General features: G+C 38.2%; 1 protein-coding gene across 1 annotated transcript in view; it reads right to left on the reverse strand.

Moving 5' to 3' along the window:
* Positions 1 to 1,475: 1,475 nt before the first annotated feature.
* Positions 1,476 to 16,557, reverse strand: part of TSPAN14 (tetraspanin 14) — a 30,391-nt gene continuing 15,309 nt past the window's right edge. Inside the window, exons 4-9 of the mRNA XM_009641946.2 lie at positions 13,254 to 13,400; positions 12,248 to 12,418; positions 9,482 to 9,607; positions 7,780 to 7,824; positions 7,136 to 7,255; positions 1,476 to 4,664 (exon numbers count right to left, since the gene is read on the reverse strand). Of these exons, the coding sequence (XP_009640241.1) occupies positions 4,593 to 4,664; positions 7,136 to 7,255; positions 7,780 to 7,824; positions 9,482 to 9,607; positions 12,248 to 12,418; positions 13,254 to 13,400 (681 nt within the window). The 3' untranslated portion in view covers positions 1,476 to 4,592. The remainder of the gene's footprint in view (positions 4,665 to 7,135; positions 7,256 to 7,779; positions 7,825 to 9,481; positions 9,608 to 12,247; positions 12,419 to 13,253; positions 13,401 to 16,557) is intronic.

Here is a 16,557-nt window from a genome sequence, read left to right on the forward strand (position 1 = left end):
TCAGGCGTACTCTTGAGAAAGCGACTTTCATAAAACCACCCCAGACAAGTCACTTGGTGAGTAACACGCAAGCAGGTTTCCACCACATACTAGGCGAAATGAAAAACAAGAGCTGAACCGTGTGCTTAAAGCACACAGTAATATGAGCATCCTACACATTTCCAAAGTCAAAATGAGAAATAGCTTCAGACAATCTCAACTTCAGAATAATATCTGGGGTTGTGCCTAAACCAAGCATTAGTATGAGATACATCGGGATCTATTACAAGTTCTATATATACACACGCCAAATAGCCACATTCAAGTCAAGTCATTCTTGTCAGAAATATCCAGCCTTAACATTCTAAAGTATCTAATTCCAGATATTGCATTATTCTAATATAGACATTATCTATTGGTTAAATGTTTCTCTGACCTTGTAAAACTAAAACCAGTTTTTAATGCATTAAAGAAACGTTAAAATGATCAAAGCAGCAGACACAAACCTATTTCTGCAAGCCTCATCTTCAAACCTGGAAGTTACTTCCCTTCTGTACTCTTAAGACTAGTTTCAGGATCATTGCTCAGACGTGACAAACCATAGTCTGTGCAAATGACAGGCATGATAATGCTGGATAATGGCAAAGTACAAACAGCAGTTTTAACTTTTTGGTTGTCCAGAGATTTAACAATTTCTCTACACCATTCTGCTCTTCACTTGTTCATTGTTTCCCATTAACAACAGAGGGAAAAGCACCAGTGTTATCTCTTATTGAGCAGCCCAGACTGAAAAAAAATGAAGAATTAGTTTCAGCAAAACATACACACAATCACCAGCAGACCTTTAACATTTCTGTAATTATCCACAAACTGCAGCCTCAGTAGCTGGTTTAAACCTTAGAGAGGTAAATACTAGTGACTGGAAGCAACAAATCTTAAGAAATCAAACTCCAGGAGTACAAAACATTACATTTTATTTAATCAAATTTAAGGCTTGAGAAAAAAAATACTCTGAAAAATCGCTCAGAAAAGCCATCTCAGAAGAAGAGACAGAACCTCCCCTTCTACTAGCTAAACAATATTCAAGCTGCATGACAACCCACAGGCAGTAGGGGAAGGAAGAGGAAAGGATGGAATAGGAAGAAAAAACCACACAGCCATTCTACACATAAGCCAATTGCCACATTAACCTCAATGGACTGGACAAGTCTATCCAACATGGCACTGTATGAGGGTCACCAAAACTAAAGACTCCTTGGGAAGAAATATTCAGGTTTTCAGGAAGCGACCGAAGCTCCTTTGGTCGCTGCATTTTTTTCAGTGCTTATATTCATCCTCCTCGTCACATACAGGGAAACTGTGTCCAAATGCAGGTATATTAATAGAAACAGAAGGGCAGTTGCACTGTCAAACATACTGACGAATAAATACATTGCTTCACGGAAATTGTGCTCATTTCTGAGAAATAAAAGTGATCACACTGAAAAGTTTCCTTCTCTCAGTCTAGTTATTCAAGTCTGATCTCATACTTGACATCTTTGTTAAAAGCCTTGTTTCCATTGTAGTGTTTGTGGAGTTGTTCCAAATGCAACCACTGAAATATCAACATCAACAATTTATTAAACCTCTCTTTGTGAGATCATTGAATTGCTTCTCCTTCGAGGCTTTAGAGGCAGGCTCACACCCAACTGCTTTTGCTGACAGCTTTTTTAAACCATAACCTAAATCTTTAGCCATGAAGTCACTGCAGGTCCACAAAGAAGGTGCTAAAGAGTATAACTAAGAAGTGGTAAGAAAGTATTCCCATTCCAAGTCTGAAATTACACTAGCCATGTGTGACACCAATGGGGGTGGCACTTCAAAACCTCCATGGGTAAACCAGTCTAGAGCCCCGGGGTTTTAAAAGCGATACTGAATAAGCACAGAGAAGTTTATCCACAGTGAAAACAAATCACTCTGTGAATTTAAAGATCCTTAAATAGGTTGAGCTTGCACTCGAAGTCAGTTCCAAATAACTGGAGCACTGATACAAAGCTGGTGTTAATATGGCCAGAGCCAATAAGAACGGACTGTGGAAAGACAACACTTCAATTAAGTTCTGTTTCGCATACAAACAGTACATCAAAAAGAAACCAAGTATTCATTTGTCTTCAGGCAACTTGGCAAGATTTGCAGACACTGGAATCCTGATCCACGACACTGGCTCTTGTCAGCAGCTAATTTCAGTGCACGAACTCCACAGGTATCTTTGACACATTGATGATTTTCACCAACTGCTGAAATTACTTCCCAGCATTAGGAGCTTTCTGCATCAAAAAGTGGCAAAGGGAAATGTACTCCCTAGATGCAATTTTCAATGCAATGTTTTACAAATAGAAATATAACTTACAAATAGGAAGCATCCTTCTCCATTTTTACATGCATCAGATTATTACACATAGCCTTAACAGAGTAAATTGGCTGAGGAGGTGTTGTAAAGTTTCAAGCACCAGAGTTTAATGCAAAGATTGCTGGACACTTTTGCAAAGCAGCAGTAACAGCAGCAAATTTTTGGCTGCTCCTATTGGACTAGATTCAACAAATAAGTAATACAGACCTCAAATTCAAGGCTCTACAGAAGAAATGCCTCTTGCTCTCCCCTCAGTGATCTACTGCTACTGTTTCCTTGCTGCATATCAAAGCTAAAAAAAAAAAAAAATCAGTGTGCTTCCAACGATCTTACTTTCAGGTTTTTCAGATGATTAAGCAAACTGTTCTCTGCTACTGTAAGGAAATCAGCCATCCTTAGACAAGCTTCCTTTTCCTGTTGTGTCTCAATCACTGGCCAGAAAAAGAACTATGAAAGCTGAACTGAAGTACACATGAGTACAGCATTGTCTGTGAAATGCTTCACAGATTAAAAGCTAGAAGGATGTCTGGACAATCAATACTGACACAAAGATTCTTACTGTTTATCAGATTTTGCCAGTGAAATGTTCATTAATACATGCATAACAGAAAAAGGACAGAGATATTTAAAAGTTCAGCTTCCTAAGAAAGCCATATACTTTGGAAACACAAGTATTAAATCCTTCAGGCAGACTACATGTAGTAAAATACCATTATAAAAATATATACTTTTCTAAAATTTACACTATGTTAGGCACTGTAAATAAATCTGCTCTCCCTGAAAAAATTGGTGTCACTGGAAGCAGTAAACAATGTTCAATGTTAGTTATATGGCCCACAGTAAAACTGATAGCTACAGCTACTTCCAAGAAGTTTTCAGTCACATACTTCCATCTTAAAGCTAAAAATACTAAGCCAAAGTCTTTTAGAGAAGACTGGAACTCTTACTGAACTACAGTTCCACCTACTGAATGCCCAAGAAGGGAAGATGGGAAGAGAAGAGTTTAGTTTTCTTCTGATAAAAATAAAAAAAACATTGACTTCAGGAGGAGTAGTTCAGTTTGATGGTTCACCATGTTGTGACTATCATTTGAGCCATGTATCAGAATACAAGCAGAACTGATGATTCAATAGCTTCACAGAAGATTTTAAAATTCAACAACTCTAATCTTCCACTAAAATTATATTTCCTCATTAAAAACACATTTCAGTAGGGATCAATGCTTCACTTAAATGTTTTTCATCAGTCCTGACATTAGCAGTTAGGACTTGTGAAGATCAACATAGCAGTTGAGAAAAAGTAGAGGAAAGGCAAAAACCATAGCATGCTTGCTACCTACTGAAACAAGCTGCACTTTCAAATTTCTGCAGGCAGCACTTTTTAAGATATTACAGGTCAATAAAAAGCTAAGCATTTTTAAAAGAGTTTGTTTTCTTCTATAAATAAAGAATATTTACATTTTTTTCAGACAGGAAACAGTGTCAGGGATTCATACGCCCTTGCCTGAAATGGAGTTTTCTAACATAATGCTACAGTCAGATTTGTTCCCTCTTGAGAGAAGGCTTGCGTTTTCAAAACAGCATAGGTTACTCAGGCTCTGATGATGAGCACAAGTTCCTGCTCCAGACACATCTATGTTATTCCCAGTCAAGCAGAAATATCCCTGCCTCTGCACAACTGAAAATCAATTAAAGAACTAGAAAATTTGTGGCTTTTCCAACTTCCAATACCATGATGATTATGGTTGCTGGGTATCTTGCAAAAAAATGACTGCATGAGTCTACTGTAGCAATTAAACAGATTTCAAGATTCTGAAGAAATCAACACTCCTTCTGAAAAGATTACATTTTGAGATTGATGGCAGTCGGGAGTGAAAACAGAAGAATCTTCATGGTAATCCTTCAAGGAAAGAGATTACAGCAGTTTCACATCTCCTTGTACAGCCTTTAAAATTTGTTCCGCCAATGTCTTGGGAAATTCCATTTGCTCCTCAGAGTTCAATGCTGGTGCACTGAGTTGTCTCATTAGAAAAAAGGTAAGACAGGTGCATGTTTGGAGATTTTTTTTTTTTGGTACCAGCTTCTAAGAAAAAGCATGAGTGGGGTAAAATCCACAAAAAGCTTTTAATAACAGGAGTATTTCATGGTCTGTGCATTTCTTCCACCTTGGTGTCTGACCAATAACTGTAAAATATACTTTTTGCAACAGGTGTCTGCTTGTATATTCAGAAGGCATTACCTGCCTTTACAGCTTCAATATCAGAAATCAATGTCCTGGCTAGGAAAATCCCAAAAATCTAAAAAGACAAAAACACAAACCATTTGTGAGATGAAACACTTGTAATGTACCAGTCTGCAAGATGTTTCTAAAAGTTAGAGCCTATTACCATTAGTCATTAATGCAGAATGGGAACCTACTACTTATGCGTCCCTATTACAGCGTACTGATGCCTGTGCAACTACTTTTGTGAATAAAGATGCACATTCATAATGTTTGCAGGTACAGATATTTCATAGCCAGGATCATCCATCAAAGCATGGCTATTACTAAAAAGTAGTAAAGGCAGCAGAATCTTGCAGGAAATAAAACTCACAAGAAAAACATGCTTTTCATGTAACACTTCAGGAGCATTCAAAATAATAAGCTTCTAGACACCCTAGAGCTGGAAGAAGTCCACTTTGCCAAGTTTATGTGAGTCTTGTAACATTCACACATACCTGTTGCTAAAGTTACAAGTCAGGCATTTTCATTCATTCCACAGCTTTGGATAATCCAGTCAATTTGCTGATCAATTTTTTTAAAATACATACAGAATGTAGAATTACCTGTACTAATGAAATTCTTGTCACAAACAGCAGTGAGAAAAGTCCCAGATTATTCTGAGACATTTAAATGTGAAATTTTAACATTCACTCAAATTCTCAGGGAAATTTTCCTTTACAAATTGAAGATAAATTCATAACTCAGCACATTTCCTGAAACATTCTCAGAAAAACAACAGAAGACTGGGGTGAAGTTTTGGAAAAGCCAAAAGATTTGTTTTAGAACTAGACAGATTATATCTCTCAGTCCTACCATTAAAGTTTAAAGCACAAGACCCACCCAACTGAAAATACAAGTGACTGAAAGTGGTCTTGCAGAGACTCAGGACATGAACAACAGCAAGAAGTTATTGTCAGTCAACACACTGCCAGAAGATTAAACTTCATACCTTGAACATCTTCCTAACTGGAAATGGTGTTCTCCCGAGAGCATCTCTCAAAGGCATGGAAGCACTGTCATTAGATGGTGATAAAATACCAAAACCCAAGCCACAGAGGGCAGTATTGCCAAGGCTGGGAAATGGTATTTTGCCATCACTCTTATGTTCAACTATTTTTGCTTAAATGGAAAATACATTCTGTGGTAGATTTACAAGTCTGTTATTTCCCACTGAAGGGAAACAATACCATAGCAAAGAAATTTAGGTAAGTGTAAACAACTGCCACGATGAAAGCAGGGTCCACCTTGAAAGAAGCAATCTGATACGTTTTACCAAGAATTCTGGTTGGTTTTGTTTGATGTACCAAGCACCACCAAAGTACTGGAAGAAGTCACAACACCACCTTCATCTGGTTCTGCTAATATCATGTTTGCAACCTGTTCACCAATTTCCCTGCTCTTCTGTTCTCAGCTTTTTTTTTTTTGAGTAGCTTGTTACATGCCACTTACAGCCAGCTGAGTGGTAATTTTGGCATGAAGGACAGAATTGTATCTTAGTGATTTCACATTTGTGATAAAAAGCTGTAGTTCAGATCTACTGGAGTAGATGACCAGAAGATCCCCCCTCCCTCACGGCATATTGAAATGCAAGAAATACATTATTGTATCACATTATTATATAAAATAATCATGTATTAGCATATTGCTTGTCCTGGTTTGGGCTGGGACAGAGTTAGTTTTCTTCCTAGTAGCTGGCATAGTGCTGTGTTTTGGATTTAGTACTAGAAGAATTTTGATTAACACACTGATGTTTTAGTTGTTCCTGGGTAGTGCTTAGACTAGTCAAGGACTTCTCAGCTCTCAGCTCTGCCAGGGGCACAAGAAGCTGGGAGGGGACACAGCCAGGACAGCTGATCCAAACTGACCAAGGGACTATTCTATACCATGTGACATCATGCTCAGTATATAAGCTGGGGGAAGAGGGGGACATTCGGAGTGATGGCATTTGTCTTCCCAAGTCACTGTTACATGTGATGGAGCCCTGCTTTCCTGGAGATGGCTGAACACCTGCCTGCCCATGGGAAGTGGTGAATGAATTCCTTGCTTTGCTTGCATGTGCGGCTTTTGCTTTACCTATTAAACTGCCTTTATCTCAACCCATGAGTTTTTTCACTTTTACTCCTGATTCTCTCCTCTGTCCCATTGTGGGGGGAGTGAGCAATCGTCTGCGTGGTGCTGAGTTGCCAGCCAGGGTTAAACCACAACATGCTGTATTAATATATAACAATACACATCACAATCATATACTGTATTATAATTGTATTGCATTTTTATCATGACCTTCATTGCTTTGAGGAACATAATTTCAACAGAATTAAATTAGCTGATCTCATATTTTCACTGTAAGTCCTGATCCCTATAATAATTTTTTTGCCGTACTATTCTCATACCTGAAAAATCCAGTGTCAAAATATTTACTGTACCTCTCTCTGTAACTACTTTTACCTTCAGCAGGCCTGTATCTGCAAACTTGAAACTTTTTTCAAAGTAGCGTAAAAAACTAACCTGGAGCAGTGAGATAGCTATGAAGACACCTGCGACAATGTAGATATTGCGGGGTAACCAAGCTTCAAGAGCAACGATACATCCTTTGACAAAAATCTGATCCTGCCATTGACTCTTGCTCTGAATGTAGAGAGGAAGAATAAGAACATTACTTTTCTGCTCAAGTTTATTGTAAGATCAATCACATGATATAGCTAAACTAATGATTTGTCACTTATGCAGTTATGTTTTTAACCAGACTCCAGAGATACATATACGCCCAGATTAAATCAGAGAATGTCAGACATCAATGTTAGTATCTTCCTGCAAAGCCTGTTATTAGAATACTTTAGAATTAGCAGATAATAGAATCCAGAGTTAGACTATTAGAATAATTGAAATGGACATTTGAAATTGAAGTCCCACCCCTTTTTGAAACACACCTTTCTTTTACCTATTCCATGACTTGTTTTCTCCACCCTCCCACAGTACAAAGTTTACTTTAAACAACAGAAAATACCACACTCTACTTGGAGTATGATGTAGCACAGTCAGCTAGTTCCCAGAATTTTAAGCTGACATATCCAACATCAATTCCCCCACTTTTATAGTTTTACCTATGCAGGCACAGAACATGGCCAGACAGCAAGATCCCAGCACCTTACCTTCTTTCTGACATCATACCCACACTGTGTATTCACAACTTTTTGCTGCAAAACAAAAAAGATTTAAAATAAATCAATTTAATTCTATTCAGTGCTGTTCACAGAAGTTTTTCTGTCTTTCAGATTCACAAATAAATCATGACTGACAGAGCCAACCATTTTAAGAAGCATTTTTAGTAAAAATAAGCAAGGACTAGCAGAACAAGAAAAGTAATGACAAAGCAGAGGTGTATACTAGCAGGAAAACATCCTCCACCAAAAATCCCAGCTGCTTCTATTGCTTGGCTTTCGATTAGCAAGGAATTTTTAACACGAACCATAGCAGCTGTACCTGCCAGCATACAAATAAGACACCTGCATTTCCAAGATCAGTTTCACCTTAGCTGTTTCACCCAACACCTAAACACTGAGGTAACAATAAAGGTACCAGGCTGATTTATTTACATCTGCAGTGAAGAAATACGCCTTACAACTCCATCATTTCAAGTGGTATACAACTTGCTATCCCAATCAGTTAAAACAAGTAACACTGCAAGCTATCTGAGCCCCCTCAGCTGACAGTAGAAAGTCTCACACATAACCCAGCTCCAAGATATACCTAGGTTGGGAGACAAAACACTCCAGTTGCAGACCCCAAGTAGGAAGACCATAAACACCTTCCAGACCACAACCCCACATGACCCAATGACAGTATTTGTCTCCTAAATTGCAAAGACATTCCTTTTAAGACATTTTGTCTTCTCTGTATGAGACTTCTGAAAACAGATGTATTACACAATTATAGAGTAATTTACACAACGCATAGCGAGTTAGTGAAATAGTAGTAGTAGAACTGCATATTAAAAAGATTTAAGCATACTTACATCTCCTTAAATACAGCACCAGCAATAAAAAAGTTGCAGTGGAGTATTATTGCTCCAAATTAAAGTAGAAAATTACTGGGGAATCTAAACATGGAACATTTCCCTGACAAAGTCTTTCCTTGGCTGATTCCCAAGACAATCAAAAGCCTTAGTACAGCCTACTAATGGCTATCTGCTCCACATGAGGACTGCTGGACTGACTTTGAACTGTAACTATTCCCACTAATACTATAAATCATTATCTTAGTTTCTACCTCCACATTTTGGCTTCTACTGAAAGGGTCAGATCCCTAAAGTTTAGTAAACAGATTGAACCAATAAGCACCTAAATCTTGCCAAAGCCAGAGAAGTGACTCAAATGCTTTAAACTGAGCTTGTGCATGAGCACTTTACCAGTTGCTGATAAACAATCAGCAAATGGAGTTACTCCTACTTGTCTGGCAGAGAGGCGGTGTAACATTAATTCTAACTGAGGCAAACACACTGCTTAGTGCTCTCAGGTCCTTACAAGCTAGATAACAGAGGCCGGGAATCTAGGGAACAATGCATTGGGAATAAAAAAAAAAAAAAATTATCAGCCACCAATACTTGCAGACTCAAGCCATACAAAAATAGCTTGAATTCCTGGTACCAATAAATTTTCAGCTGTATAGGAGGTTGCCACGTTCAGAGTCTAAAAAGGATGGAACAGAAACATGGAGAGTTTGTCTACCCAAGAATAATTATTGATTACTTAGAATACCTTTTAAAGCCCTAGACATCACATCCTATTCAGCAAGTACTTCCTTTCCTAACTCTCCAACATCACCAGAGCAATATAAAGACAGGAAACAACTTACAGCAGGGTCAGGTATACAACAGGAAAAAGGGACGCCGCACTTCTCACGACTTTTGCTTTCACTGCTGCAGTTAAAGTATATGTTAAAGTCCCAGTCATCTGGACCTTGGGCACCACAGCAATGGTTCTGCAACAGATAAACAAACACTTAGCATTTGGGGATATTTTAGAGATAACTGAATGAACTCTCTGGAATGAGAGAGTTGTTCATCATCTTCACTTTCTCTAAGGCTGTGCAGAATCAACGGCAACATCAGAGTAAAAAATGAGTAATCAATACTGTGGCTCTATGAAATTAAAGCAATACATTTGGTTCCTAGAAATAGGTATCAGCGTGACAAGCAAAACCAGAAGAATTGTCACTTTAGATATAGTTGCCAGATGCAGTCAGTGTACATCCATAAATGGTGCAAAGTTTATACAAATGCTTTGTACCCCATTATTTCCAAGTCAACCAGAACCAGAAAAAATATGAAAAATATTTCTTTAAATTTGTGACTCCATCCTTAAATCTTCATGAGTTGGTGAGGTTTCTTCTTGTTTACTATGAAAAGTGGATTCAAACATTTGTGAATATACTTCCTTTCTTTTAAATGAGAAGGTTTTCACACCCAAATGAGTTAGCTGCTAAAGTCTCACTAGCTCCAAGGTCAGTCAACTCTGGAAGTATTTAACAAGTTTCTTGACCTAAATAGGGTATTGTAATTGCCATAGCTGCAGGTTGGGTAAATACCACCATTTCCAGGAATGTTCAATTCTTGGAACTAACAAAAGCTAGTTTCTTATTAAGTTATGCTTTGCAGTTTACTAGCTTGGATATCTAAAGGCACAAATCTTCCTCTGTAATTTGAGTCCTTGAAACGTTACATCATCACACAGATTTTCCTGGTACCTCAGGAAGTTCCATCTTTTTGGGGTATCTCTAGCATCCCTCCTCCACCCACTGCCCATCTTCACAAAACTTGTATTAGTCTAAGTATCTGTGAGACCACCAAAACTTGAAGTCAGAAAACTGATTCAGAAGTTATCAAGTTTTGACAGACACAGATGGGAACGGAGAGCAGAACTGTTTACACAGTTTTCACAGGAAATCACTAAAAAGCTGAACAGAATGGTCAGAGTAGAATAAACACCAAGAAAAATGATGTTAAGTCATTAATACATTTACTGTGAAGAAAACAAAAGAGGTTATGTTTTTGTCTTTCCAGTTCCTCCTCCCTCACACATCTACACCTTTGTAAAAAGCCATACAACCACTAAGCATGCTAATCTACCTTAGTAAGGTACAGACTATGAGGTTGCTTTCAGGCCTGAAAGTAATGTAATTAGCCAGAGCAAACAGCTGCCTACAGAAAGCTCTCTGGGTCCCAAGGCACACACTGAGAAGAGAGCAAGTCAGCCTAAAGAGCATGGCTCCTAAGAAGATGGGCTTCAGTGAGGCATTTGAACACACTGCTGCACTGCACCTTGCTGTTCAATCCTTGCAGAACTGCACTTACTAATCCACATTGCATACTTCCCATCCTTCCTCAGTACTTTCAGGTGTAGATCAATGACAGGCCAATTCAGAGACTTTTCTGGTCTTTCCTTTTTCAGGTTTATTAGCTTGTTAATCTGGCTAGTGAACTCCTTTTAGTAAGCTCAGCCTTTTATTTTCATTGAAAAGTATTTAACTGGAGTTCAACTGTAAATCAGCTTAGCGTATTAGCCTGGCTGACTGCACTGTGACTAGATAAACAGAAGAGCAACAACAGAGAGAACAACACTGAGACAATTACTGGTGTCGATCATGGCCAGGAGGAGGCCTATCTTACAAAAAGGTGCCCAGCACCGAAAGCTAAAGCAAAACAGCACTGAAATACATCCCAGCAGCTTAGTCAGAGGATGCTTCCATTCAGCACACACAGGAGAGAATGAACAGGTAAGTTGCTGGTAATATACAGCTGACTAAACTGTATCTGCTCTAAAATGCCCTTTGCTATAAAACTGAGCTGTGACCATAGATTTCTAAACATGATCTTCTAGAAAAATGGAAGACAGACAAAAACAACCTTCTTTCATACGGGGGAAAAAAAATACAGGAAACAACTATTTCATGAGTGCTTCTGTTTTTCTCCACACATTTTTTTCAACCACACACAAGTAAATAAAAATCAGATGGATCATCCTTCACTGCTTGTTTCCTGGACATGATTACAAAAGCAGTTGATTGAATGAAAGCCACCAGGCCCTTACTAGCACAGACCTCGTCATCTCCTGGTGTACGTAACTGTTTTCTGGTAACTGAAGATTTTTATGACCACAGGAGCGAAAAATTGTTCCAACTTCCCTTGACAACTGCCTGACTAGATACTAGCCTTTCCCAATTAACAAAAGTCCTCTTTTGCTTCAAGATGCCCTGTGCTGCATCCTCGTACAAGACTGCAATGCCTCAAATAAGAGTGCAAACCACCAGTTCCATTAGGATAAAATGGTTTTTTGTTGCTCACTTCTCAAACTGGTGCAATACTGATCAGAACAGGGGAACAAGTGGAGAAGGTCAAAAGGCAGATGGATTCTTGGCAGAGCTTCCACATTCTCAGTTAGAACAGCACTATCTCAGAATGCCTTGCTTCCCTGATGCTTTCAGTGCAGAAAGAACAAACAACACATCTGTAACATGGCACTATTAGCTACAGGATATGATCAATCTGTAACAAAAAGGAAAAAACTTTCAAATACATATTCTCCTAGAACACATGAAAGTAGTGACAGGATATGAACTTACAATTTTCTGTAGCGAATCAATGAGGTTCTGGAGGTCAATATCGTCTCGGTAGGATTTAATGTTATTCTCAAAGAATTCCTTGACCCTGTCCCTCACCCAGTCCTGGAACAGGAAAGCCAGAACTGCCACTGCCAGCTCCAACAGGAATATAAACACAATTGTTCCACAGAACTGTAAAAGAATTCCCAAATTAGGAAATATCCATTCATTTTGAATGCATCCCTACTCCAACTCCACCAGAAACAGACACAGAGAAATCAGGTTAAAATTCTCACTCAGCACAGATACTGTGAGAACACAGCCTGTTTAAATGAGAATACAATTTAAAGAAACCCCCAAAAGGTAGGGTTATCTTTGTTTTGGTCACCTGAACTCAACAGTAAAGTGAGCACCATACCACAGTCATTTCACACAGCAGTGAAAATATTAGTAAATTAGGATCTGCAAAACACAGGCCTACAGTAGTATTGCTGTTACTTCTTGGACTGTTTCCCATTTTATAATTTTTTGTTCAGCTTAACTGTTTTCAGATCTAAAGCAAAGAAACCACATCAGTATGAAAACAACCATTTAAGAGATTTCATATCAAAGTCCCCAAGTTTTGCCCACCAAACATTTAGAAGAAATTTTAAGCAGTTTTGTTCTCCTAAGCCATTACACCATCTCCTCTCAGTCATTCTTAACTGACTACATATGTTCCAGAACATCGTATTTTGTGACATTACATAATGTTAGATTTGGGTATACATGCTGTAACATCACCATATAGCAGAATGAATGAAAAGGGAAGAAATGTTTCCCCAGAAAGGGGAAGTTATACATAGGTTTGAACCTACACTGCCTATAATACCATTACTCAGAGGCTCATCAGGGGAGTAAGTTTACCATAAACATTGTAACAAACCAAAGTCTACAACTTAATTATCCGTGTTTGCTACTAGTTCTTCACCCATCATTCCCAGCTTTCACATGCATAATAATCCACTCACGCCATGATGTTACTTACAAACTTCAGAAGGCAGATGTTTTCTCTCAGTGCTCCTACACAGCCAGCAAATCCTAAAGTAAACATCACTACTCCCACCACTAAGACAAGCACCACTGGGTCCAGACCATGAAGACCAGTCACCTTTGTCAGGTCAGACAATACACCCTGAAAAAAAAAAAAAATGGGATAACAGAAAAAGGTGACCACTATAACCATGTTTTTCAATAAACATTCCTTCTGGATGTCCATGATTTCTACATGATTCCAAATGAATTGGCTGCAAACCCTTGAGCTTGCCAACAGTGACCCACACTGAAAAGCCTTGTGGTGAAATGGTTATTGACGATACCAATTTTCTCCACCCTAGCATAAGAAGTATTAATGCAAAGTTATAGTTATTAATTCTTCTAATAAGTAAATCCAGTGCAGTCAATTCCTCAGATTACATTCTCCTAGGTCGATTTGCCAAACAAGCTTCCACAAGATGGTGCCAAAAGCTCAGTACTATCACTGAATATTCATTTAGTTTCAAAGCAAAAGAATTAATGCTTTATATTAAATTGAAATGCATCAATCAAAAGGACACTCCAATGTCAAAGTCTTTACAAAAAGTAAGAAAATAATTTTTCCAATCCTAACGTTTATGTGGCAGAAAGGGAGAGACATTCTAACTACAAAGCAGGTTATGGGTGACATTTTAAGGGAGAGGAACAAAATCTTGTTTTGGTTTTCAAGGGAATCTGATTTTTTCTCTCAACATTTTAGTTATACCCCTTCTAATGCCAAATAGTCTTAGGAATGCTTCTCCAAAATCTTGCAAAAATACAGAAGTATACTCTAAATATTCTGCTTCCACCCCAGATAAAATTCTTACACTAAAGTAGTTATCCATTCCCTATAAAATATTTTCAATTTGCCTAATTTAGCAGCAGTATTTTCTTTTTTTGTTAACTGTCAAGAGACACCACTTATCTTGACATCAATCTTACCTATCAAGCCTGTCTGCCTAGATCTTTGGACAGAATTTCTCAGACTCTGTAAATGTAATGCTAACACAGTGAAACCCTTATTTCTACATTAGGTTTTAAAGCAATTAAGTTTATATACCAGCTACCATTAAAATTCAAAATACATGTAACAAGCTTCTCATATAATGTACAAGAACAAGATGCACCATGCAGAAGACAGAAGGGACAAACAGGTGAAACCCTTAAAGTTCAGAAGAACAACTTGTAGGGACATCCAGACAGCCTAGCAATAGTCTGAGTGTTCATCATGCACTCATCAGTAACACATAGAACATTTTAATAAGAAAATACTTCCCCTTCAAAACAGAGAAATAACAAAGTACAATATCCCATAATTACATGTTCACTACCTTTTGGTTTTTTCTTTATAAAGCATATTCTCAAGCTAACTACACTTAATGTAAGAGAAAGATTCAAAGTAATTCATATGAGCAGTCTAATTCTGTCAATGGAATATAAATTCTCATCTTGCTACTCACGTATTTGTGCTAGAGTTAAGTACAAAGAATATACATCCTAAGAGAATACCTTGGAAAAATCCATATCGCTTTGTAATTAAATGCTTACTTAACAAAAATAATGTCTTCAAAAGACAGCATTAGAAGAAAACATGCACATGGAGAAACTTCAGCAGCTGATAGAGACACTGATAACAGTCCTATACGATATGGGGAGTTCATCTTCTTTCATAATGCGTTCCATAACAGATCTTGTTAGAGCTATTAATTTGGCAACAGCAAGACAATAGACCTGTTTTTACCAAAATTGGTTGAAGGGATAAAGAGAAAAAAAATTGCTATAGAATTCAGAATTGCCTTGCAATAGCTGGTCACTAACAGCTGAAATAGCCTATGAAAAATTGGTCACAGTTTATAGATTTCCCAGCATTCAGAAAGTCTTGGGAAGCAAAGACTTTTCTAGTTACTGTCACCAGTGACACATTTCCGTTCTTACAAACTGTAAGACCTCTCAGCTAGCTATCAAACTTGGTCTACCAGGTTAATTATTATAGTCCCACCTAATCAAACTTTGGCTCAGGCCCCACAATCAAGGAAAACACACCAAGATTAGCTAGGCTAATTCAGCATCTTCATAGAACCAATACACTATGAAACCAAACACTGTGACCAGGATGTTGAAATTCTCACAGCTATTTCCACCCATCTCCTTCCCACACCCAAACTCAAGCTTTTTTCAGACAACCTCACTTGCTCAAGCAACATCTTTTGGAAGAAAACTTCCTCTGATCAAAGCATGTTATGAAGAAAAGTTGGCAGGAACTGAGCTCTGTTATTCACCCTCAGATGTTGTTGGTGCACAACAGTTTCTTCATATTCACATTTGATGTTTACAGCATTCTCTTTTGAAAAGAAGGGGGGGGCGTGCCTAACAAAAGATGTTAATTGAAAAATCTTGAAGGAAGTAAGCAAGAGCATTAATTCAGGGGACTACCTCATTCCACCTTACTCATTTCTAAGGACGCTTCTGCCTGTGCCATCTGCAGGATGGTAAAAGATCTTTGAAGCACAGGCTGCCCTTTACAATAGCATCTAGTTTCCTACAGCTATACAGAAATGAAGTCTTGATACCTGAAGTCAGTGTAAAAAATACAAGAATAAAAATCAGCCTTTAAGTCTTCCTTTCAGTCCCTTAGAACACTGAATTAAGAGTTCAACTGTACATGCTTAACTTGTTTTCCACTTTCTTTTAATGCTTGTAAGCAGTGTGCCGCCATCTCAACTGAAGTGTGCTGGCAGAGGGTAAACATGAATTGCCTTTAAAAAAAAAAAATCTCTAATACAGTCCATTAAGCAACTGCCAAGCCAGTCACTGCTTCAAGATACACTAGTATGGAAACTACAAAATACATCTGACAAGGACAGAGCTGATTTCTTATACTGAAGTTCTGCAAACTGGGTGTTGATTGTCACAATACCACACTGCCACTGATTATAACAGAAGTTACATGCACATAGCTTTAGACAGTTTATATACCTCTGTGTACAAACACAAAGATCAGCAGTCTAAAGAATGAGTACACTTAATCATAGACTAGATTAAGGTTGGAAAAGACATGTCTGACACAGGGGAGCCCAAAACTGGACATGGTACTCCAGATGCAGCTTCAGGTGTGATGACTATTGTTGGATGAAGCTCCTCCTTCAACCACTGGCCACACTGGTGCTAAAACAGCCCAGTATGCTGTTGGCCTTGACATGAGGACACACCTGATTTTCAACTTACTGATCAACAGGAGCTCAAGGTTTCTTCCTCACAAAGCTGCTTTCTAGGCA

This window comes from Egretta garzetta, unplaced genomic scaffold (assembly GCF_000687185.1).
Source record: "Egretta garzetta isolate BGI_Z169 unplaced genomic scaffold, ASM68718v1 scaffold56, whole genome shotgun sequence".
Taxonomy (NCBI): Eukaryota; Metazoa; Chordata; class Aves; order Pelecaniformes; family Ardeidae; genus Egretta; species Egretta garzetta.